The sequence below is a fragment of the Scophthalmus maximus genome, chromosome 16, assembly GCF_022379125.1.
Source record: "Scophthalmus maximus strain ysfricsl-2021 chromosome 16, ASM2237912v1, whole genome shotgun sequence".
Lineage (NCBI taxonomy): Eukaryota > Metazoa > Chordata > Actinopteri > Pleuronectiformes > Scophthalmidae > Scophthalmus > Scophthalmus maximus.
In genome coordinates this window covers 146391-171529 of record NC_061530.1, presented here as the reverse complement: position 1 = coordinate 171529, position 25139 = coordinate 146391, and the positions used below count along the sequence as shown (strand labels likewise).

General features: G+C 40.8%; 2 protein-coding genes across 8 annotated transcripts in view; both read right to left on the bottom strand.

The window, feature by feature from the left end:
• Nucleotides 1-120: 120 nt before the first annotated feature.
• On the bottom strand, nucleotides 121-8405 carry LOC118287050 (poly(U)-binding-splicing factor PUF60). 5 transcript variants are annotated; one of them, XM_035611773.2, is made up of 12 exons: nucleotides 8269-8382; nucleotides 7606-7702; nucleotides 7296-7391; nucleotides 6220-6309; nucleotides 5697-5747; nucleotides 4545-4706; nucleotides 4337-4429; nucleotides 2904-3117; nucleotides 2591-2823; nucleotides 1936-2050; nucleotides 884-1131; nucleotides 121-765 (listed from the first exon to the last, which is right to left on the bottom strand). In XM_035611773.2, exons 3-12 carry the CDS (start codon nucleotides 7371-7373, stop codon nucleotides 466-468), a joined length of 1584 nt encoding a protein of 527 aa, XP_035467666.1. In that variant the 5' UTR covers nucleotides 7374-7391; nucleotides 7606-7702; nucleotides 8269-8382; the 3' UTR covers nucleotides 121-465. The 5 variants fall into 5 exon arrangements, with proteins under 5 accessions (XP_035467666.1, XP_035467665.1, XP_035467668.1 ...); XM_035611772.2 differs by lacking the exon at nucleotides 7606-7702 and having other exon boundaries at nucleotides 8269-8404; XM_035611775.2 differs by lacking the exon at nucleotides 7606-7702 and having other exon boundaries at nucleotides 2633-2823; nucleotides 8269-8404.
• A 193-nt stretch (nucleotides 8406-8598) lies between these two features.
• LOC118287051 (nuclear receptor-binding protein 2) overlaps nucleotides 8599-25139 on the bottom strand; it is a 40880-nt gene continuing 24339 nt past the window's right edge. For 2 of the 3 annotated variants that reach the window (XM_035611778.2, XM_035611780.1), the window contains exons 2-18: nucleotides 18389-18511; nucleotides 17572-17673; nucleotides 16613-16702; nucleotides 16129-16169; nucleotides 15941-16035; nucleotides 15762-15785; nucleotides 15581-15667; nucleotides 15171-15226; nucleotides 14968-15063; nucleotides 14632-14764; nucleotides 14222-14324; nucleotides 14061-14111; nucleotides 13834-13969; nucleotides 13401-13475; nucleotides 13251-13314; nucleotides 11861-11916; nucleotides 8599-11708 (exon numbers count right to left, since the gene is read on the bottom strand). In XM_035611778.2, the coding sequence (XP_035467671.1) occupies nucleotides 11622-11708; nucleotides 11861-11916; nucleotides 13251-13314; nucleotides 13401-13475; nucleotides 13834-13969; nucleotides 14061-14111; nucleotides 14222-14324; nucleotides 14632-14764; nucleotides 14968-15063; nucleotides 15171-15226; nucleotides 15581-15667; nucleotides 15762-15785; nucleotides 15941-16035; nucleotides 16129-16169; nucleotides 16613-16702; nucleotides 17572-17673; nucleotides 18389-18511 (1419 nt within the window). In that variant the 3' untranslated portion in view covers nucleotides 8599-11621. The remainder of the gene's footprint in view (nucleotides 11709-11860; nucleotides 11917-13250; nucleotides 13315-13400; nucleotides 13476-13833; nucleotides 13970-14060; nucleotides 14112-14221; nucleotides 14325-14631; nucleotides 14765-14967; nucleotides 15064-15170; nucleotides 15227-15580; nucleotides 15668-15761; nucleotides 15786-15940; nucleotides 16036-16128; nucleotides 16170-16612; nucleotides 16703-17571; nucleotides 17674-18388; nucleotides 18512-25139) is intronic. The other variant, XM_035611779.2, reaches the window with a different exon arrangement.

Here is a 25139-nt window from a genome sequence, read left to right as displayed (position 1 = left end):
GATAAGCAATCAGTCAATACAATATACGATTTGACTTAATGGTCATAGAAAACCTTTACCATGTTCTACAACCACAACATTCTTCATACACAACCATTACTAAAAGGAATGGATCACATGTTTTGTGGCCAAACAATAACCTTTAATCATAGAAAGAAAAGTGTTTACAAGTCCTGGCAATTTCATGAAAAAAGAAAAGGAACTAAAGCAGGAAAAGTTTAACAAGACTGTATTACAAAAAATTTAAACTTGCACAAAAAGGGAGTTTTCACAGACCACAAAGCAAGAGTATTTTTTAATGAATCCCCCAAAATGGGGCATTAAACATTAATATCAACAGCAATTAAAAAACAGAAGAAAAAAAAACATAATTACAAGGTTCGGAGGCCCGCATCTCTAGCTGCAACGACTGTGGCTGACACGAGTTTGGGCGACAGTTATGGGGACGGGGGCTGGTGAACCATATTATGCAGACAGGTCACTGCTGTTAAAACGGTCTTGGTCATATACCTCGGCGACGACTTTGCGACCCCCAAACCAGCGATCATTGAGGGCCTGGATGGCTTTGTTCATCTCTGAGGCCATGGAAAACTCTACGAAGATTTTGACAATAATATCTGCATCCTCCTCTTCTCCTTGCTTTTCCTGGTAAATGATGACTCTGTTGACTGAGCCAAACTTGCCACACTCCTCCGTCACCTCACCCTCCAGGTCATCATCGATGTCCTCTGGTCCAACCATATTTCGAAGCACCATTACCGTTGACTGGGGAAAAATAAGGCATGAATTGAGTTTTATATATATATATATATATATATATTTATATGTATATTAGTATAAATAAGTTTGCTAATTAATTACATCTTCATTTCCTGAATCTCACCTCTGATTTTCTAAGAAGTTTCTGCATCACCATATGTCTGGCACTGCTGCCTGAGATGCTCATGTGCTCCTGGTCACTCAACATCTCCTGTCCCGTCCCGTCCTGGAGCATCTCTTCCTTCTCCTCTTTCTTCTCCTGTTGGTTGGAGCCACTGGCCTGACTCGACAGGACTGGTGGTGAAGCAAGCACCGGGTTGACAAGACCAACCTGAGGAAGCACTGGTATGGGAGGACGCACCGGAGTCACACCTGTTGAGAGAGGCCGCATAGTCATCAACTGTACAAACAGACGCTGTCTTAAACAACAAAAAAAACCTAAAAATACAACATTCATTTGAAAAAAAACAAAAAACATAAAAGGCACCAACTGGGCTGATAATCAACCATGGTCATTCTGAGTTGAGTTAAATATTGATGCTGTTGATAATCAAATGTCTGACAAAAGACATACGGTCAATAATTTGCCCGGGCTTATAATTCTCTATTTTCCCCCAATTTATTATTTTGTCTTCACATTTGTTATCCCTTCTAAAAATAGTCATTAAAAAAAATCCCCAAATGATTAATGAAACAATCTACAGAATCAAGTCATCTGTTTCTGTTCAAACTTATATCACGTTATTTTTCTAAACTATACGTCAGTGTTTTGATTTGTTTTTTTGATGCATGACTGGGCGTTTGACGATTTTCTTTCCAAACTGAGTGAAGATGCCTCTTCCGGCAACAACTTTAGCTCAACAACATTTGCAGTACATAGTGATTTGGTGGACGCCTGACTTTTTAAAACTGCTCCCCTTGACCAGTTACCTTTTCATTTATTTGGAAAAAATGCAAACGAATGAAGAATTATCCATTGTAAAACAAAGCAGGCAGTTGGTTCAACACACACACACACACACACACACACACACACACACACACACACACACACACACACACACACACACACACACACACACACACACACACACACACACACACACACACACACACACACACACACACACACACACACACACACACACACACACACACACACACACACACACACACCTGTAATGACCCCAGGTGCCTGCGCAGCCATGACAGCCTGAGGGATTCCCATTTGCTGACCGAGAAGTTGGGGCGCGGCTAACGCCCCCAAGACTGATGCGCCAGCTACAGCCTCCTTAAGAGAGGGGGGCCGAAGACATTAGGTAAGGGAAACACACAGAACACAGCACAAGGCAGCACAGTCAACAATCACACAGCATGGCACAGAGTGAGTGCAACCGAGGTCCACAGAATTTCAAAACAAAGTACAAACAGGGACAACAGTGATGATTCAAACTGATCAATTATAAATAATTCTACAGTGAACAACATGTTCTGGTTAGTCAGACTCTTCACACTGAAAAACACATGTCAAAGTTACGTCTCTTAGTTCACCCTCACAATCAGTGGATGGGAGGAGCATTGATTACTTCAGTTACTAAACATGTATACTTTACAAAAATAAATTCTTCATTGTGTATAGATTCTGTCTGTGTTTTGAACAAATTAAACTGGATTAAAAAAAAAAGATTAAGCCCAACATTTCAGGGCAGTTAAATTGACACTGTCAGGGCATCACACACATACATATATATATATAACACAATATAGTTCTTGTGCCCATGTCATCTGTGCTTTTTGGTGTCAATTCTAGCTAAATCTGGGTTATATTTACCTGGAAGGCCATTAAATCCCTTTGGAAGGGATTCATACTTGCCTGGGCCGTTATCTTAGCGGTGGCTGCCGCTGCAGCCACAGCTGCAGCAGGTGGCAGACCACCAGGGGTCGTGGGGGTCAGTAGGGGCATGGGCGGAGTCACTGCTTTGCCCACCCGAAGGTACTGACCCCCCAGGTCAAAGAGGTTCATAGAAGAAACAGCGTCCAGGGCTGACTGAGGCTTTTCATACTCTGTAAGGGAATACAAATCGTAGTTAGTAGCGGAGCAATGGCAACGCAAGAGCACGAGCGAATGAGGACCCCCAGCTCACCAATGAAGCCAAAGCCTCTGTGTCGCCCTGTTGTGGGGTCTCTGGCTAACGTGCAAGACTTGATCCTCCCGAAGGCCTCAAACACACTTTTGATGTCGTCATCTGAGAGGTCAGGGTGGACGGACGCCACGTAGATCCGATTAAAGGCACGCGCCTCCTCTGCCAGCTGGTCAATGATGGGTTGCGCCTGACCGATGTTACTTGGCCGCCCAACCTATAGCACAGATCATACCAGCAAGGCTACTGAGTAAGGGGACTATAGTACCAACCGAGAACGCACCCCCGCAAACTGTCTGTCCCTGCACTGCTAACTTTCGGTAGCCACCGAGTTCAGTCCAAGCCACTCTTCACCTCCATTTGACACACAGCTGTCCAATCAAGTATCCTCTGGTTATGCTTTGGTGCATGTCCTTTATTATTACACTTTTTAAAGGCCTGGCGGGTGGTTCGGAGATTGATCGGAAACCATGTGTCTACACTTGGCCACCAGGCTCAAAATTTATATTTTCAAAGTGGAGAGGTATCAACCTAAATGGATTAATTCCCTAACTAATGATTACTACGTTTATAAAGCAAAGCCTTGAGATAAAACGCGACCAGAACACTAAACAATGGACTTTGAAACCTACTATTTAGATTATTGGCCCTTTCCAGAGATTTAATTTTAAATGACCAAATACGAAATACTTAGATAAGTTTATCAGCTGAGCACTTTACATTAACTTTAAAACTTGAAGTTATGACAACTAAATAAATTGTCAGCACATGTAGTAACAATTATCAATTTAGAATCCAGATACAAAGGGGATTTTGAAAATAACTGCAATACTATTAAACAAAGAAGTACGGCTTCGGAACACCAGGTTTATGTACAGCGTGACTAGCTGAGCTGGTGGCAACACCGAAAGGGGAACGCAATACATGTCTTGCACTACAGCTATGCACTCTGACAACTTCCTGTCTTGGATGTAAAACGAGATGTAAGAGGGACTGGGATCTGTACTACAGATGGGGCGGCCAAGCAACACCAACCAGGCGCAGCCCATCATCAGCACACCATGGACACGGAGCGACGCCATGCGCCACTGGGCGTCCGACTGCAACTGGTCACTGAAACGGCCTTGATGACACCATGGAAGCATAACACACAACACGAGCAGACAGTACCCTAAACATACACACAGACATACGCACGCACCTGGAAATCAACAGACACAGACAAGCAACAACAACTCATTAGTCCTACACAAGTCATTTCACATTCACAAATGCAGCTCAGTAATAAATGGACTCAGTATCCAAAATGCCAGGAAGGAATCCAAAATTCCTGTTTGATCAATTTACACCAAAAGACAGTTTTAGAAATGGAAATATTAATTTGGTTCACTTTTTGGATATTTTCCGAGAGATACTAATATCTCCAGACATCTTACCTTAATGTTTCGCCCCCCCAACATGACAGAGTTCATTTGCTCCAGTGCCAGCTGAGCGGCCTCTGGCACGTCATACTCCACAAAAGCAAACCCCTGCACAGTCAAACGGAACATAAACACAGAACATCTACAAGACACTGATACCCAGTTCTTTTTTATTTTGTCTATCAGGTTGTTCAATACAACACACTTGTTAAATGATACGGACCTTGTGTTTCATTGTAACAGAATCCCAAGACATGTCAATGCTCTTGATAGGGCCGAAGGGGGCAAAGGCCTGTCTGATAGTGTCCTCACCAAGCTCATAGTATATGGAGCCCACATACACCCGACACATGATGGCTAGAGCACGTTGCCGCTGCGCTGCCACCTGCCAACCAGGGAAAACAACACACGAGAAGCATTAGAGTGAAAGAACCGAACACACACACACGAATAATAAATGGGTACTTTCTACTGTGCTTGCTTTTCCCAAAAACAGTAATAGGCCAATTCAAAGTTTTGTTATATATATATAAAAACTGTTATAAAGTATTGATGTTAGAACTTGTAATTACATTATGGCCTCTATTCTTTTACTACTGAACAGACATATGGAAGAAAACACACTGACGTGATTGACATGCACAGCCCTCACAACATTTGGTTTTAGTAACTGACCTGTAGTCCAGGGATGAAAGTTAGGTAACAAAAGTAATGGTGGAGTTCAAACGAAATCCATACAAAGTCTTGATGAAAGGATTTCAAACTTTCTTCTCAAGTCTTAGGGAGGTATGGTTGAACCACTCTAGTCTGCTTCAGTTAATTTTTTCTGTTACCGCCAAAATACAATATGTACCTAATTCATCACATTGTATAAGAGTTTACTTGCTCATTAATAGAAATAAACTTGACTTAAGATGACCAAAAAGATCCCTGTTCCAGCAGCTCTCTCATTTCGGTCCATTTAAGGGATTGCTATCCCTCTTTCCTCCCATGCATAGAATTTTCTGTTTGTAAATAGAACAAATGCATATTTTTCAAAGAGACTTGACTTTTCTCACATTTATAAACCGGTTATTAAATCTTCCAAAAGCCCCCGTAACCAGCAAACAGCTTAGACTATTTTCTTCTTAAGAAATACCAATGCAGATTATCCCAGTTTGACGCTTACATGATCAACAACAGTCTCTCATGTCAACATGAATTACGATCATGGTCTTGGTTACACCAGCAGTAAGAAAGCCATGTATTCTCATAAAATATGCATTCTTTGGTTTGATAAAAAGGCAGGGGTAGTTGCCAAAGCAACGATTAAAAGAAGAGTAACAGTCCTTTTCCATTGGGAATGCGCACAGAAAAAATGTAATAATCTATTGACCGATTGTAAAGGTGAGAGAGGATCTCCAAAGCCCATTGTCACTGCTGCCATCTGAAAGACAGTAAAGATGAAAAAAGTGCTGAAAAGTTGGTTATATGTCCCTTAGCTTTGCTTTTTCATAAAGTTAATTGCTTTGCTAGATAAACAAAAGTGGTAAGGCTAATACTATATTCAGACCCTCCCTCTAAACAACATACAGTTTGGGGAGTTGCCTCCCTCTGAATTACAAATCACCACACAGCAATAAACATACACAAGTCCCCTTTACATATGCAAAGCATTTGATATGATAACCAATTCCTTCGTGATGATCACCACCACCTGAAAAACAACAGAAGCAAAAGCAAGGGCACATTTCTATCTACACTTGTGATTTTGTTCTTTAGAGCATGGGAGAGTGGAAATAAAGTTTTCCAAAATGGCTAACCCAAAAACAGACTTCTGAGACAACAGATGTCTGAATTACTAAGCTATGAAAGAGCTAATTCTGTCTAGAACCAAGACTCGCAGGTGACAACCTCACCTGCAGGTTGGTGAGCTGTTGTTGCTGATGGGCAATGGTCTGCTTCACCAACACACTCTTAATGCTTTGTTCCATGGCATACTTCTTTGCCTGGAAAAAGAGAATGGCATTACATTTGAATTCCTCATACACACATGCAGTTGTTGTAACGCTGTATCTAAGATTACACTTTCACATATTCCATACATGTACACTAACACAGGAAACCAGTTACTTTGGAGTAATCAGGTTATGCAGGAAATTAGAAACCATGTTTACACACACTGGAGTAAACCGATTGCTGTAATTTGTATATACATTGAGCAGGACAAGATTTTGAATGCATGATTCACACATTTCAAGAGGAAACCAACCTATTTATAACCTAACTACTGTAGACTGTAGGTCACTCGGTTTCAATTCAAAGGGGCAGTTAGCGGTATTAGAGAAAGCTTGTTTCTCTCTTTGTTGATGTGATTTTACTGCTCTGGCTGGGTCGCGAACCCAGGACCCCGAAGGGAGTCTGTCGCAGAAACCACTAACCCAAAACCACGAAGTTGCAGCACCACCAGCTAGCTCGTCTCTTAACGTGTCGGGGAGTGATGTATACAAACTGCATAGTGTTGTGTGGTGCGGTCTGCACCATTTTTAAGTTTTCGATTTGCAGAGCCTGGGCTGAGACGAAAACCCCAGATTTTTTGAGGCGCACACAAAAGAGACAGCTAACGGACAGTTAGGAAATATTTGCAGATTTTTACCAAACCTGTTTTGCTTTAGAATCGCTTACTGCCCCTTTAAGAAGAAATCATTTGAATATAGGGATGGATCACAATTTATAATTATACCTTCATTTATTCTCTTTCTCTGCTTTAGGTCTATGTCATGCCCCTATGTACATCTCAACCTGGCAACAACTATATTAAGCCAAGAATTTGGATTTCAGCAGGAGAAATCAGTTTACAGCAGAAAGCTGACAGAAATGTGGGACACAAGACCATATACATGCCTTAATCCACATTTTACATATTGACCTTGACTAGTACTGACATTGTCCCACTGGGCTCAGAACAAAGGTTCTGTATGCGGGGGTTTCTTACCCTCTGAAGTGCCTCCTGCTGCTCTGGAGTGAGAGGCGGCAGGCCGAGCTTGGAGCCTGTGCCCTGTCCATTCTCCATCGTCAGAGCTTCGCCTCCCTGCAGTTCAGAAACAGCAATTCACGCATAAACCGAGAAAATGAGTCGACAGCACCAACACCTGCCATTTGAACATCAATTATCACTTTTCCCCAGTAAAGAAATGCCGGTATTATAATCATAAGTCACACAGCACAGATTATCATTGAACATGATGGCATATACAGGACACACACCCGGGTTTAATCCAGGTGGGTCCGGACGAACTCCTTACCTACGCAACACGCTAATCGCTGGGTCCACCAGACTGAGGCAGGAAAGCCCCCAAGGGGTAGAGGACTGACGGGGAAGCTTTAATAATTCAACAAATTCTAGGGGAAATAAAAAATGCCTTCAGACTAACAAAGAGAATCAGGCAGCTGGCATTAATTTATTTACAATGCAATCTACTAACAGCTAGCATGTTTCCCTTTGATGGTGATCACCTAACGTTAGCTTGTGCACACGAATGCTAACCAAAGCTATCCCAACATACGCTAGCTAGGAGAAGTGGCAATAACGAGCTGTGGTTACGCTTAAATCGAAGACGTGCTTAGCTGAAGTCGGTCGGATCATACACTAAACCATACCTTTATTACACCGCAATAAACCAAACTGCTAAATTATTACAAAAGCACAAGACGATTGTCGAGGCCTGGTTTCTGGTTAGCTCACCATAGCGTTATCTTTATTGTTAGCATGGACCTAGCTCATATTAGCTAACGTTCGGCATTCATTGCTATGGCGCGCGAAGTAAGCTGTTCAGTCCCACTGATATCTACGATCAATTCAGAGCATGTTTGATACGCTTAAACTCTACCGGACATCGTGTATGACTTACGCAACCTCCATTACATTTGAAAACGATTAAAGTGTATTTTAATCAAAATGTATTTACCGCAGACTCCGTAACCGCCATGAAGCACACCTTCTTCAAAAGGCCTTGACATCAACGCACGCGAGATCTTGTCGTTTTAATTGCAGATATCGCGATGGTTTATACATCGCGATATCTGTAATTCAAACAAGAAGATCTCGCGTGCGTTTGGGAGCCAAGGGAATTCGTCTTCCTTTTCTTGCTTATTACGTATGCTTTACCAGAATCTTACACGCTGATTAAATAACCCCATTAACACTGAACTGAAATTGTGAATACGGTTATATCTCTCAGCATAGTAAACACTACTAAATACTAATTGTATGACTAATAATAATATTAGACATAGGCAACATTTCACATATAGTTTATTTTCATGTAATTAATTGCAGTACCAATGATATTTAACAGGGGTTTAAATGGAACACATCCAAAGGCAAGTTTCGTTCAACAAAGTCATGGGGGGAGGAGTAATCTCACTAATCTCAGACTGATATGGATTTTTTTCTCCATGTCCCCTCTGGAACTGAACTATGATTGAGAAAGGCAAAATGCAGAGTTTTAAATGGTTGCAGGCTATTCAGACATGCAGCTTAGCCAATGAAAACAACAGTGGCACTGCTCTGCTGTTCTTTCCAAAGTTAACCCCTTTGATAGGCACGAACAAGTATGTACACCACGTAGTTGTGGAGTAGGTGAATGTGTGGGAGAATTCAGGGCCTCTGTCTTCAAGGACACACTTATAAAAAGGGCAAACACAGAGTACAGTAAGTACTGTAAGCAACGACTGAACAGCAGGATCACTGTAATGAAACCGCAACTTCACACACCCAGGAAACAAATAAAGCAGAGATAAGTGAGTCTGACAAACAACAGTATACCCCTGAAGACTGAACAGAAAATTCACTATTTTTTTCTTCTTTTGCCTAGATTTGTAAACGAAAAAATCCTTTAACCATAATCTTTTATGGTGCCAAGACTGGGTTTTTGACAAGCAAATCTGGCACAGCTGAAGATGTATTCTATTTTTGTGTTTGTGTGGGCCGCAGTGCAATCAATTCAAAGGTTCACTATCTTGTCTAGAAGAAAAGTTTAGTGGATGTGGTTCTTGGGAAATGATCATCATACATTCTGTAAGAAATATTGTTTTAGCAGCCCATAAAAAAACTGCTAAATACCTATGCCTAATACATTACAGACGGATGAAAAACTAAAGGAAAATCTGAGTAAATGAGCAGAGAAACATAACCCATGCCGTTGCTTCCACACAGGTGCACTGCATGGTACAATTAAGCAGTTCAAATCAAGTCATTCTCTGTGGCATGTATCAAAATGCTGAGCAGGACCAGTTGATTCTGATATTGTATCAGGAACCTAAGAGGAAAAGATCTGAATGACTTTGAGAGAATGTTCTTTGTTGGGGCACAGATGGCAGGAGCTTCAGTCCCAGAGACTGCTCAGCTGACGAGTGTTTCAATAGCAACAGTGACTAAAAGGACATTTAGATCTGTGGTAAACACGTCAGCGAATAGGCACATAAATTGCCAATGACAGAGCACATTCAATGAGCATGATGCTCGTGTAACAGTGTGATATGTGTGAAAAAAGGGGGATCAACTTGTTCTCAGGTGACTGAGAATGTCAATGCAGGACGTGATCAGACAGTGTCAGCAAGAACAGTTGGTTGACAATTACGTCGAGAGGGATGTAATAGTATCACGGCCTCTAGTGCATCAATCCCCCATTACAAAGATGAATGCACAGTTCAGTTCAATTCCAGAGTTCAGTGGTGCAAAAACCACAGGCACTGGTCTACCCAGATGAAAACGACGATATGGTCAGATGAGTCATGAGTCAATAAATAGCCTTCATAGTCACCAGATCACACCAAATTTGAACACCTATGCTAAAGGTAATGACGATTTGTCTCCACCGCCAACATCAAACCACCAAATGAGAGAATATTCCTTAGAAGAACGGTGTTGGTCCTTCCACTAGAGTTGCAGAGACTTGTAGAATCAATACCAAGATGCATTGAAGCTGCTCTGGTGGCAAGTGGTGGCCAAGCACTTTACTTAGTCAGTTCAATTCATTTGTACTTGCACCATAATTTTAAAGAAAATTTGGGCAGATTTTTCTTTTCAAACACCTTTAGACATGTTTACAAAACACATTCCGTGTCAGAAATTATTTTCAGATGGTTTGGGAGAAACAGCAAAATTATGTGTAGCAGTAACATTTATCAACAATATAATTTTTTTTTATTGATAAGGTCATATCACCAACACCCTTTCTCCCATTTACATAGGACTATGCCTCTAAATCACAGGCTTCTCATGATGTATTCCAATAATTTTTTTACATAAGCTGCAGCCAAAACTACTATGGACTGCAGAAAAAAGAATTATCGTCTGATCCACATGTCCAATATACAGTGGCTGCAACTCTTAATGGAGCTACCACTAGCAGGTGTCAAGTTCATCAGTTCATCAAGATCACAGACTGACATTGTGGCATTACACAAACCAGCCCAAATGTATCTGATTTTAAAACTGCTAAAGTCAGCCTGAGGAAGTTATATTCCTAATTGCTAAGTTGGGTATGATGTCATTTAATTGGGAAATCTTGTCCAAAGTACATTGCCATATTAGGCACTTTGCAAGTCTTTGGCTTTCAGAGCACTTTCACAGGGAAATCCCTTAAGAGCACTACAGGCTAAAAGAGAGGCGTCATCTCATTGCTTGTCACTACATGGAGGCGTGGCATGTTTGAAACAGGCTTGAACCCAACAGTGCAGTAAGGTTCATAAACAAACAAACAAACAAACAAACAACATGCTTGTACAGTAAAGTAATTCTATTGTATACAGTTAAACAGAAATAAATAAGTCAGCTGAAAGAATATTAACAGTATAGCTTGGATGGAATATTAGATTCCTAAAACTGTAATAAAACTGAAAGTTCTGGCTTTAGTAAATCACTTTTGTTTAATTATGAGTAAGTCTTCACCAATCAAAGTGAACATTGCAGTGCAAATGAGGCTTATGAGGAACAACATGTCTAGAAAACTATTTTATGGCATAATAGCCCTTTAAGGCAGGGAGTTTGTTGATCTTCCACTGCTTTGTGGGACTGCTGAACACAACCATGATGCCTCTGGTCCTCCAATCAAGGGTGCCTTCAATTCCTCTCGTAGTGCTAGCATCTCTTCCTTCTCTCTGTGGTGGTTGATTTGATCCCCACTTGGGTCAGCTCCTTATGGCTCCCCTCCGTTCCCGGCTGTATGATTCTGCCCGCTGCCTTCTCCCTTTCTTTATGCATTTGGTCAACACACCAGGCCCCTGAGTCGGGGCCAGACTTTGTCGTGACCCCTCCTCATTGTGCATTCCCAGAGGCAAGCGTCCGGACCCGGTGTCGGCTGATGGCGTCCTCCAGGAACCCTGCCACCTTCTCACTGTCCTCCTACCCATGACAAACAAGACCATTAAGGAAAAACAAAGACTCGATATGAAATGTCAATGCAAAGTCATGAGTAGCTGTTTGGTTTAAAAATGCAAAGACATTTATCCATTGATGTTGGTAAAGGAAAAAAACAAACAAGTTTTTATATTTACCTCATTTATGAAAGCATAGTGAACAAGTTCACTGGCAAGGTCTTTGGAGGTGTCAGCTGAAAGTTTCACATGAGATTTTCCAGTTACAAAAAACAATAAAAACAAGAGGGCCTTCGCCAGCCTCTTGCTGGTTGGCGTTTGGGCCCTAATAAACCTACAGAGTATACAAAATATGTATTTTTAGGCTGGTGATATTCATTTGTATATTTTCCTCCTGTCAACAAATCCCCTGAAAAGACCAAAACCTGTATAGCCCTTACGGTGGCTTAGGGAATAGAGAGGGACAACCACAAACCAGAAGTTTGATGGCTGATTCCCGGCTCCTCCAATCCAGTCCTTGGGACACTTGCCCCTGACGCCGTCATCAAGTTTATGAATGATGTAAGATAGAAAAAGCACGGTATGTATGTGTGTGTGAATGGGTAAATGTGAAATGAACTGTAATGCGCTCAAAAAGAGTAGAAATGCGCTATATAAAAACAGTTCCATTTACCTTCTATACCCAACAACACACCTAATCTGCAGTTCAAAACACACACACTGATATGTATATATGTATGTATAGATGTATCCAGGTTGTGATTTGTGAAAAAAAGCAGAGGGGGGCTGAATTGATCTGGTGTCAAAGGGTGGTTTCCCACCCCTGCCCGTCGGCATGGGAGGCGGATGCGCAACCAAGGGAGCTAAAACTCTTGAGCGCTAGCATAAGCCGTCTCTTAACATGTCCGCGAGTGAGGTTTACACACTGCGTTGGACCAAAGTTACACAAGCTCAACAAAAAGTACGAGAATTAAATCCCTCTTCCAAATATTTGTGCTTACGGACATTCTGAAAAGCCGTGCACCGATCAAGACTAATGGAACCAGGATTGTTAGGTAAATTAACCACAATGTCTCTGACAGAGGGAGGTCCGTTTCTGATTGTATCGTTCTTTTGCACTAGGCTGTTCATCTTACACTGCTTTACTGAGTTTAAAAATGTAGATTTTACTTATTTTATATGGTCAATTGGTAAAGTATCATTGATCACTTTGAGGGGGGGGGGGGGGGGGGGGCTCAAAATAATTCAGCAGAGGGGGGATATGAAGAACAGAAGTGTGGAAATCCCACGCATCCCCCCCGGCAAATCGCATCATGTATATATCTATATACACTTTTTTACTCATATTTGTCAAAAATAAAATAAAAAGTTTTTACAAATTCAATATTACTGCCCACTTTAAAAGTTTATAGCTTCAGAAGACACCAGCCACCGTATAGGCTGTGTAAGTATAACTGGACTACGAAGACACAGACTGAAGTTTTGTTGGTTTAGGTCTTAACATAGAATTTGTTGACAATAACACAAATATAAAATACCTCAAGTCTTATCACAATGGTAATCAACTTACTTGGAAGGATGTCACAGCTAAGCTGCCTGTGAAGTTTGTCATCCATCTTCAGAAACAAAGAGAGCTGAGGAAATATCACAAGGTCAAATTTTAATCAGGCTTGATTTATGCTTAGCATCGAAAGTATATAAACTGAAATGGGCAAAGTACCTGTAATACTATGTGACTCACATGAGTTTTGGTCCCTTCATCATTTGATTCCAAATTACAATGCATCTGAACAACCTACAAAAACAACAACAACAGACATAAAAGGTCACAGAGTAAAAATCACACAGCAAACGTGTTGTATCTGGTGATAAAAAAAGGCATAATAATAATAACAAAATACTATTCAATATTGTATGTCAGCAACACCCACAACAACAAAGCAAGTTCATGCAAAAAAAAATCTGCAATTGAAATCTTATAGCTAAACAGGTAACACCCAATGACAGAGTTTTTTAGTTAAACTTAGTTGTTATTTCCAATCATGCACTCATGATATTGCAGAAAGTAGGACTGGACTAAAGAACACAACATAGACTTAGATGTTTGCTCTGTATCTGCATGATTATGTATCTCAAATGTTTGTGGTGCTGACCTTCCTTGTTTCTGTTTCCTGGGGTTCAGGAGTCGGCGTCTTGACTGTCTCCACCTGCTCCTGAGACAAGGACAGTGCACGAGGGACGGGATGAGGCCGGGATGAAGCAAAGTTCATTAATGGGTAAATCCCATTCCTGAGGAGAGGAAAGGCCAAAATGTTACAATTGCTGCCGTCATCGGGTAATTACAGGTCCAAATCAAGTCATATGGTGTAGTTTCACTTACTTGACATCCTCCAAAAACTTGTCAAGTTCCAAAGGAGACACATGGGAATATCTATAAAATATGAAAAAACACAGGAAGGAGCACAGTGAGGGCTGTGTTTGATATGTCATGAGATTTTCTTCACAGGTAGCCAAGTATACAAAGTAGTTATTTGATTTTACTTGAGCTGAACTCCCTGTCTGTCCACATGTTTAATCTCTGCCATGATAGCACTGGGGTCAAAGGACTTGGTTTTCTCCTCCACACAGTTCTCCGGAAGCAAGTCTGTAGATGGAGAACACATTTGGGCATAACTGTACCGATCTGATACACATGTACAACCATGACAGCTTCTCCTTTAAGTGATTAGATAAGTGAGTAGATCAAACGTTGGTCTCACTTTGGAGGGAAAAGATATTTTTCAAAACAAGTTCAAAAAATTATACTTTTTAAAACTCCATTTTAGACCTTCAACTGTAATTAGAGGTAAGAGTGAGAGTGAGTAGTGTGACACCATGGTCCTGTTTGTATGAAAATGGGAATCAAGTGATTTTCATGCAGCCAGCTTGTTATGTGGAGGTGAGCAACTCACACTGGTTACTGATGAGGCAGTGGGCAGCGAGGAGTTTGAGGGAGTGGACCTCGAACAAGACTCGGTGGAACAGAAGGTCGTGAGCTGTAGGACGGAGCTTGGCTTCATGACGCAAACAAGACTGCGTGAACTCCTGCAGGAACAGCAAGACACCCAGTCCAACACATCGCTACATGACTGTACAATGTGACCAGTTTATTAAGCATCAGTGCTTGCATGTTTTACTGAGATGCGTTTTACTGAAAGCTCAAACAGTCCCTGTACAGTATGAGGTTTGAAATAAATCAAGAAGTAAGATGGTGTGTGCAGGGTCGCATTAGTATTTTGGACACTTACTCTCATGAGAGCGTCTTCCAGAGATTGACCTGCATTGACGATGGCTTCCTTGGAGACAGCTGTATCTCCATTGGCCTGAATCTCCAGGACGGCCATCTAGGGGTAAAAATAATCTGTGTTAATAACAAACACACGCACACACGCACACACACACACACACACATACAGATGGGAGTCTTTTAGCACCCATCTGTTTCTCTCACCTCTAGAGCACAGATGCCAAAGGAGAAAATGTCTATGGCGTAATCATCTTCGCCAGCTACAAATTGAAAGGGATAGGCAAGAAAGAGAAGGGTCAGAAAGAGGGCAAAACCTAGAAAACATCAAGAAAAAGCTTTCTCCAAAATGAATATGTAGTCATCATTTTGTCACTGCACTTCACAGGACCGTTACCAAGCAAGTAAATCAGAAAACACACATCACTAAATCCTCTTAAATTCAACAGAAAAGGCTAAAATGGCATGACAGGTGCAAAATAACTGTGTTTGGTGAAGTTTTGATCAACATTGAAGTGTAGAGTAATGTCTTGATTCTACTTTGGCAGTAAATCTAAGAATGAATGAGAAATCGAGCTGCAGAAGGCTACAAACAAACTCCACTCCATTACACTTGCCTCCATATTCTGGAGCAAAAAAATGGAGATTCCTCTGCTCGTCACGGTGCTGCCTCTCTTTACCATGGACACTGGCATCTGGGAACACTGGTCAGAGAAGACACAGATAACACAGAGATTAGATTACATTGACACCAATGAAAACATACATGTATCTGCAACAAAATGATCTATTTCTTACCATTAACAAAAAGCCGATGCCACACTGTGGAAAGAAAATAAAGCATAATTGAAATATTTATTCTCTTTTGTAAAACTGCAGAGACAGCATAAGTAAATCCAAAAATCCACATTCTGAGATAACGGCATAGGAGGTCATTCTTCACTGCAGTAACATGAAAAACCCTGCTGGGAGCAGACCTGAGCCAATCTTGATTAGGCCATTGTGCTGGATGAAGATGGTGTCACATGTCAGGTTGCCATGGATTATTGGTGGGTCACAAGAGTGCAGATAACTGACAGTAAACAATAAAACAGATTATTAATGTACTGGCTATGATAATAGACAGGTTTCATGTTAAAATCCTGGAGAATAAATCAATCAGTACCTGAGTGCAGAGAGAATCTGGGTGCACCATCTCTTCCAGGCCTAAAATAAAGTATAACAAAGAAACAAGAAGCTTTAAAAAATGTTCCACAGAGAGAATATATAGTTTATACTGTAATGCATTGATTACAGTACATTATTGACCCTTCATTCTCAGGGATTAAATGAAATAAGGACATACTGTGTATATATAGCACTTTTTAAAAATCATTCTTGGCTTTGACTTCTGAAATAAAACAGAATATGTACACTGACCAAAGTGAAAAAGAGTGAAAAAAATGCTTGATACAACAGAATCAGGTTTCCAACCCACACAACTGCAAGAAGAAGATATATGTCTGTCCAGACTGAGCCACCAGGGCGTCCTGTTACATAATCTGTAATCCTGCTGGAAATATGGATGGTGATTGGACTGCAGTACCATGTGCCACGGCCGTGTGTCAGACAGACTGAATACAGTATGTGACCATCATAACAACACTGACCTTAACATTCATAGTCTTGTGGTTCTTCTTAGTTTTCTTCAGGAACTGCTTGAGGCTGCCTGATGACATGTATTCTGTGATGAATATGACCTGTGGGCCAGAGATGGAGGAGGGAAAACAGATCAGTGTGCGTGTGTGTGTGTGTGTGTGTGTGTGTGTTATGTCAAGTCAAAACAAGAAAAATAGGCCTTTCCCAAAAAATATAATTGAAAGGTTAAGTTCAAAGATTTCAAAGAAACCACAAAAAAGACTAAAGGTGTACTGTACATACAGGAAGTGTACATTTAATGGCATCACTTCAAAAACACAAACATTTTGAAATCGAGCAAGCCCACCTGACACTATCATCACTGTCCTGTCTGTGGTTATAAAGTACCAGCTGTGTCTCTGATGAACAGCAGAGAAATTACAGAGATTGATGATGGTGGTAAATAAATAAACAACTCTTATTTGGGCTTCTAACCCATCTAAATGAATGCTTATAACTGCTAAATGCTAACTATTGATATATTCTACAGAGCTCCACTTGTACCACACTTGGAGACATCATCATCTTTCACTCCACGATGAATGGAGTCAAAAACGCCTTTCTTAATCAAACAGTATCAACAGGAGGAGGTTTGTTTATTGAACCAAACAGCAATCAGAGCGACCACAAAGGGCTGCTATAAATATTCTAATTTTATATTCTGACTTTTCAAGACACCACAGATCAGGTCTTCATGAAGTGGGCAAGCCCCAACAGAAAGATATGCTCCACCAAATGTTTTCTGGCTGCACTGATTTGTTTTTTGCTCAACCTCCAGTTTTTCCTTCACGTGGGCAGTAGAGACAATATGACATAACATGTCACTACTCCCCAAATCAACAAAAGATGATGATGTGATTTCTGGTATTACAGATCTGTGTGTGTGTGGGTGTGTTTGCGTCTAAAAAGAAAGCATTGAAGAATTTCTTACCCGCGCCTGGCTCTCCTTCATGTCCAACCAGTACTTGTGAAACTTGACAATGTTTGGGTGTTCGACCTGCATCAGGTTCTCAAACATCTCCTTGATCTTCTCCTAGAAAACATGCCCCTCAGTTAGTTCACATCTTCATCCAACCACATGGACCCACTAAGAACCTTCAATCCCTTGGCCTTTAAACCTTTTCAGGTGTCAATACTTGCTCATTTATTAGAGTGCTATGATCACTCACTCAATCAGACAAAACAAGCAATCTGAGTATGTAAACTTGAGGTATGGGAACTTGCGATGGACATTTCTTACCATAACCCTGAGTTTGAAATTCATGCAAAGGGACAAAATAAATGCTGGAGGCAATGTGATGAAAAAATACAACTGACTAGTTTCATATTTTCTCTGCTTGTCCTTGAGTAATTTCCACTTCTTTATTATTGTTATTTTTATTTGATTATGTTGGCAATGGAATTCTTAAGAGATCATTTGAATATTTGTAATATAACTTACTGGGCAAAATCCTGGATACGATTTTTGGGTTTGGATTTAATATTTCTTTAAATTTATTTTGTCTGCAGGTAGTAGAGCCAACATATGGAAATGGATGTACGTGAACCCCCCTCACAAAAAATGACTGCACTGCAATTGTCAGTGAAATAAACTGTATAGAGAAATTCACCTTAATCATTGTGGAAAACACATGTCATATACAGCACATGTGCAATTGCAGTACAAATCAAAATAACATTAACAAATAAATTGGTAAATGAAAGTAAATACAACCAGTTTGGGCTTTAGAGAAAAAGAGCCATAATACCTCCTGTGCTTTGAAGACCTTCTTGTCAGAGAAGAGCACCTCATTCCACACCACTTCCACACCCTCCTCTGTGTCCATGGCCAGAGAGGCACTTTCCACCCCTGGGACATTACCTTGGCTGACCTGAGGGAGACAGAAAGGAACAGCTATTGAGCTTAGCGCAATGCTAATGTAACAGCATATACTAACCATGGACGTAGTCACTGGGTCTGGAAAATGAAGCCAATGCGTAATTTCCTGAAGCCTGTATTCTCTGGATTCACCAACAGAGGGCGAATCTCTGGTTGCAAAAAGAAGTCCAGTAGAAGTCTATAGAAAGGGGCCCTACTTCTCACTTGATGTATAACATCAGCACTCATTTTCCTGAGGAGTTAATGGACTCAAACACTAGTTTCATGTCTTCTTCAATACAGCATTATTTTCATTTCGTCTACTTTTGAGTAAAATAAAGAATAAAGCACCATAGCATGGATACAGCGTGACTGACAACTGGTCCTTCCAATCGGTCCATGGTTGCAGGTGAAGATAGCTGCGCAGTGGACGAGATCTCAGTCAGACCGTCACACCCCAATTCTACGTCCGTTAAAAACAACAACAACATGGTGCTGGTCAAAATGCGAAACTAGGCTTCAAAAGTGTTTTTAGATGTAAAGAAAGCTTTTGACACTGTGAACAACGAGGTGCTTCAGTCAGAGCTATTGCTTTTAACTTTTCTACTGATGCCATAAAGTGGCTTAACTCATATTGAACATACATGACGCACAGTGTACGCATTGGCAAAACTCAGTCCACATATCTTAACTGAAATATAGGTGTCCCTCAAGGATCAATACTGGGCCCTCTTTTGTTCTGCTTGTATATCAATGACCTGCCCTCAGTCTGCCCATCAGTTAACATACAAATGTACGCTGATGACACAGTCTTTTATGTAGACGCTGAAAACAAACACCAAGCTGCACACCATCTAACTGAAGCCATGATCCATGTATCTGATTGGTTAAATAACTCATGTTTACACCTGAACATAAGTAAAACTGTCTGCATGTTTTTCACTCGGATATCCATAGTGATTCATGAGCCTGATGTCCTTGTGAAAGGAGAAAAAATCAAGGTGGTGTCAGATTTTAAATATCTGGGAATTATTCTGGACTCAACTCTGTCATTTCAAAAGCATGTTAAAAGGGTGACTGACTATCAAATTTAACCTCGCCAACTTCAGGCACATAAGACCATACCTGACAGCAGAAACAGCCAACCTCTTGATGCATGCAATGATTTTCTCCCACATAACGTTTCACAAGTTGGTCACAGGCAAGCACAACAACTCTCCGACCAATTGAGTCCCTTTACAAGCTGACATTGAAAACACTTGACCATAAGAACAACAGCTATCACCACTGCCACGTAGCAAAAAACATAATTTATTTAACTTTGATAATTTAAACGTTTTACTGACACTTGCCTCATCTTCAAGGTTTTACATGGGCTTGCATCTCCACCCCCATCCAGTGAGTTAGGGTGCAGAAACATAGTAGCAGTAGGTTAACTAGAGCAACCGCCAGAGGGGAATGTGTTGTGCAGGACGGAAATAGCAAGTTCCGGCAAACAGCCTTTTCAATCAGAGCCAACTACTGGAATAGTTCCCCCATCGAGCTGAGGGAGAGCAACAACTATCCAAATTTTAAATATAAACTCAAAACATGGCTTAAAGCAAAGCAACCATTTTTAAGAACTGGCTAGGGACAAGGGATGGAAATTAGCACATACAGTAAACTCCGTCTTATTTACAGCCTCTTGTCTGTCAATTAATGATCATTGTCCCTATCAAATAAATAAATAAAAAAAATAAAACAGCAGTTCACAAACCAACAGGGGACATCACATTGGGCTTCCACTTGGTACTAACTGGTTGTTGACGAATTCAAAATCATACTTCTACTGAACTTAAACCTCTATTTTGTTTGCCACATTGGGGAAGCAGAAAGAACATAAATGTCACCTGTTTATACATCCAGCAGTCATGGAGCATTTTCACTTTGAGTGACGGCTTTTACATACACACAGTCATTTGAGCCATTGTTGCACATCTGAATTCTGCAGCTACAACAATGGAACAAAGAGAGTATAAGAGAGAGACCAAGGCAACAGTGCACATGCCATGCTGCTGCCATCACAGTGCTGGAATATCAAGTGACAATATAGTATCTGCTAAACGCCCCATATTATCCATTCACATACATGTGAGACTGGCAGCCCCGTTAATAAAAAGTTGAATCAGTCAGGCTGAGGCATATTAAAATATCAAATTCAGTTGACTCAAATCAGTGTGGATAGAGTGTAGAAGATAATTCACTCCACAGGATATGTTTAAGACTGCCAGCCAGTAATAACATGATAATGAACAGTGACGAGAGGTGTGGAGGATGAGCAGCAGCTTGTGTTGAGATTATAGGGAGTGAGGGGATTGTGGATGAGGAATTTAGAGCGATAAGATATTGTTATTATTAATATTAATATTAATATTAATATCATCACTAATAATAACAACAACATAATTGTATTTTTTAATTATAAGTATCAGTCTGGTAGAGATTACAGCGGCGGTTGTACAACTGTCCTCTCTCTCTCTTCTCTCCTACTGTCTCCTCCCACCCTCTTTCTGCCCACCTCTCCTCTCTTCCTCCTCTCTCTCCTCACCCCAACCGGTCCAGACAGAAGCTCCGCCCACAACCGAGTCTGGTTCTGTCAGAGATTTCTTCCTGTTAAAAGGGAGTTTTTTCTCTCCACCTTCGCCAAGTGCTTTGCTCATTGTGGGATTTGTTGGGTTTTCCCTGTAATATTGTAATATTGACCTCACTATGTAAAGTGCCTTGAGACAATGTATGTTGTGATATGGCGCTATACAAATAAAATTGAATTGAATTGAATTGAATTAAGACATGGATGGGACACAAGATGGAGGAGGTGGAAAAGGAGCTCCAAGAGCTGCAAAAGAGAAAAAACAACAAAAAACAACAATGAAGCAGAGTGACGAGGCAGTGGCTAGGTCTATACTCTGACAGCCTGAGGCCCCATCACTGCATGGGGCAGCATTTATGCAACAAAGCGCTCAAGACAGCTCATAACAGGATATTGCTGCTTCAGCTTGGTAGACCTGAGCTAACTGCTACTTTTATGCAGCAGAAGTGGTGGCGCAGTCTGTAGAGACTCAAATTGGTTTAAAGTCCACTGCTAATTCAGCATTAAGCATGGTATCAAAACTTAAACACCAAAGCAAATTCCTTGTTTGTGAAAACCTACTTGGCAATAAACACAATACTGATCATTATAATTATTACCGATACCAGGAACTAGAACTAAGAGACCTAGCCACAAGCACAAAAAAGACTAAAAGTGTACTGAACATACAGGTAGCGTACATTTAATGGAATCACTTCAAAAACACAAACATTTTGAAATCAAGCAAGCCCACCTGACACTGTCATCGCTGTCCTGTCTGTGGTTATAAAGTACCAGCTGTGTCTCTGATGAACAGCAGAGAAATTACAGAGTTTGATGATGGTGGTAAATAACTAAACCAAGTGTGGTACACTTGGTGACATCATCATCTTTCACTCCACGATGAATGGAGTCAAAAACGCCTTTCTTTATCAAACAGTATCAACAGGAGGAGCTTTGTTTATTGAACCAAACAGCAATCAGAGCGACCACAAAGGGCTGCTATAAATATTCTAATTTTATAGTCTGACTTTTCAAGACACCACAGATCAGGTCTTCATGAAGTGGGCAAGCCCCAACAGAAAGATATGCTCGACCAAATGTTTTCTGGCTGCACTGATTTGTTTTTTGCTCAACCTACAGTGTTGCCATGTGGGCAGTAGAGACAATATGACATAACATGCCACTACTCTGCAACTCAACAAAATATGATAATGTGATTGCTGGTATTACAGATCTGAACCACAGTGCTCTGACTCGCTGAAAGCAGAAGGAATTTGGTTTTGCATTGGCCTTCACTTCGATAGCTGTCATGACGGACTCATGTCAGTTTCCCATTGGCTGCTGTTTATTTTCTCTAGATGCTGAGACTGCTGAACACTGGGTCCCCTGTGCCTGTGTCTTCTTCCCAGGGGTCTAGCAAGGTCTGCTGCTTGGTCATGGTAGCGTGAGACTCATAAACAGCACACTGAATGCTGGTCTCTGATTGGCTTTTGAAGGGGAGGTGGGTTTAGGGCGTGGAGAAGGATTTAGGGATCGTGTGTTCATGTCAAAGCAACACCAACTTCTGCTCTGATGTTTGTTAAGTCTACATCTGAGCCGGGTTAAACTGGATCTGCCACCAACCTCTCATTACCACACAGGTTATTCCTGTACACTTCTCACTCACACAATGATGTTTTGGTATATTGGTACATATGTTGATATGAAAAAATTAGGTTTAACATGTAAAGTACAAATACCACTACTACTCAGAAGAATGAAGGATGATCAGCACAGTACAGTACAGCATCATGGATACAGCCAATGTAAGTGAAGCCATGGGTTCAAATATTACACTGGCTAGATTTTAAATGTTAATTAGTAAGATCAGACTGGCGACCTGTCCAGGGTGTACCCCACCTCACACATGCCCCACCCCCACTATAAAACACCATTTATTACTAAATTACCAATACACAAAGCAATATTTAGCTCCCATTTATACCAAAAATAAGGGCTGGCCTGAGTGTAACCAATATCCAGTTATACCCAAGCAAGTTTAACAAGAGTTTGGCCATTTTGTTGAAAATGGGAAAGAGAGAAAAGCGGAATAACAAGCAACAAGTCCCCACCAGCCATTAGTACATGTTGAGCCTAAAACCCCTTGACGTTGGGTCAAGTACAAAATACCTTTTCTGTGTTTCTGTTTTAAGTGGAACAAAATTCACAAATGTTTCAGTTATATTATCGCCACTTGATCGTTTATGGTCTTTGTGATTGTGGTAGCTAGTCTTTAAGGGGATCATGAGTATATGCAGATAGCATGGGATGAAAAAGTTTTGATGAAACAAACAATTACGTGCAGAAAAGAAACAGAATGTTACAATAACAAAAATAAGAAATATGGGTACACTGTTAAAAACAGATCTTTCCCTTTTTTTCCATAGGACAAAGAATGCCTGTGAATTTAAAGATAATTTAAGTGTTTTTTCCCTTTAAAATTACATGTAAATATTGTAAACTAAGATTACATTAATATCATGTTTTTTGATGGCAATTTATTGTATTTGTACAGTTTTAAAATCTATTTTCAAATAAAATGCAAGATACTATTTTACAGATTTTTTCTGTTCACAATGATGAAAAAAATAATGTAAAATTATAGAAATCAGTAGTCATTCAAAGTTTTTTCCTCGCTATTTACAGGTCATGAAGCATGTGTGGTTAAAGTTACTTTTTTTGTTGCTTTTACAGTGAGTACTATGCTCTTTTACAGATTTTATTTCTGTGAAGTTGCATCGGATCATAGAGTTGTGGATTTGCAGAAAATGTTTCCCATATTTTTACAGGTAATTAGCCATGATGTAAGATGTCAATTTACGGCAAAGGCAATTTACTGTATTTGTACATGTTGCCAATGTATCGCAGGGCCAAATACAAAGGCACACAACCAAGGCCAGAGTTGGTAATCGGGAGATTCTGGCGTATTCCTGGTGGGCCGCTTAACTTTCACTTCACTTTTAGGCCGGACAAGAAGAAAAAAAACTGACAATTGTCCCGTTAGTTCACTTCTCTTATAGTTCACAGCGCAGACTCTGCATGACAACGCCTTCAGATGGGTTGTACCATCTGAGGGAGTTCCCCCCTCCTCCCACATAGAGTTGGTTGGGTCCATATAGCTTCTCAGGTAGCTACAGCTCCACCGTCTCAACGAACGTAAGCAAGGATGGACGGTAGAAAGAGGCCGGGAGGGGCTGAAAAGGCCAGGTTCAAGAAAGAAAGGGCTGGGGGAGGGCTCTGCCAAATGTGCCAAACTGACAGAAATGTTTTTGAGAAAACAGACCCAATTGGCAGGTGGTAAAGAGAGATATAGGCCTAATGATTACCAGTGTAATTATTAGACTAACATTTTAGGCTTAAATAGTAGCCTATTTGTATCGCCCATAGTGAATCACAGAATTTGCTAATATTATGCAAATATTGCTAAAATAAACAGCAACCTCAAGCTTGATCTGTGTATACAGTAAAATGACCTCTTAATGATTGTTCCTGGCAAGTCCCCTGCTGAAAATGAGGCAGAGGAGCCAGAGGCCATGACTGCAGAAGGGACAGGTAGAGAGGATAACAGAGCAAACAATATCAATTCAAGTTATTTCATGTAAGATTAGATAACACACACATAGAGCAGGAGTGGTGAGAGATTCCGTATCAGACCTGGGCATTGTACGGCCCCCGGGCCACATCCGGCCCTTTGGCCATCCCTACCCGGCCCGCGTGAGGTCAATGGGAAGTTAGCAATCTAACGTAAATAAGTGTACATCATGCATGGAATACAACTGCATTGCTTTTATTTTGAGGCAACTGTTTTTTGTTGTTGCTTTTTTTTTGTGCGAGCGTATGCAGCTTCTTCTTCTCTGGTTGCAAGTCGCAATCAAAAAGAATTAGAAGAAGAGCAATGTGTCGGACTCCCGTGTTGGCGAGCCGCGAACTGAGCTCACGAGAGACATTAGCATGGACGTGAATGAGCTGTTATCCCTCAAAAATGTCAGAT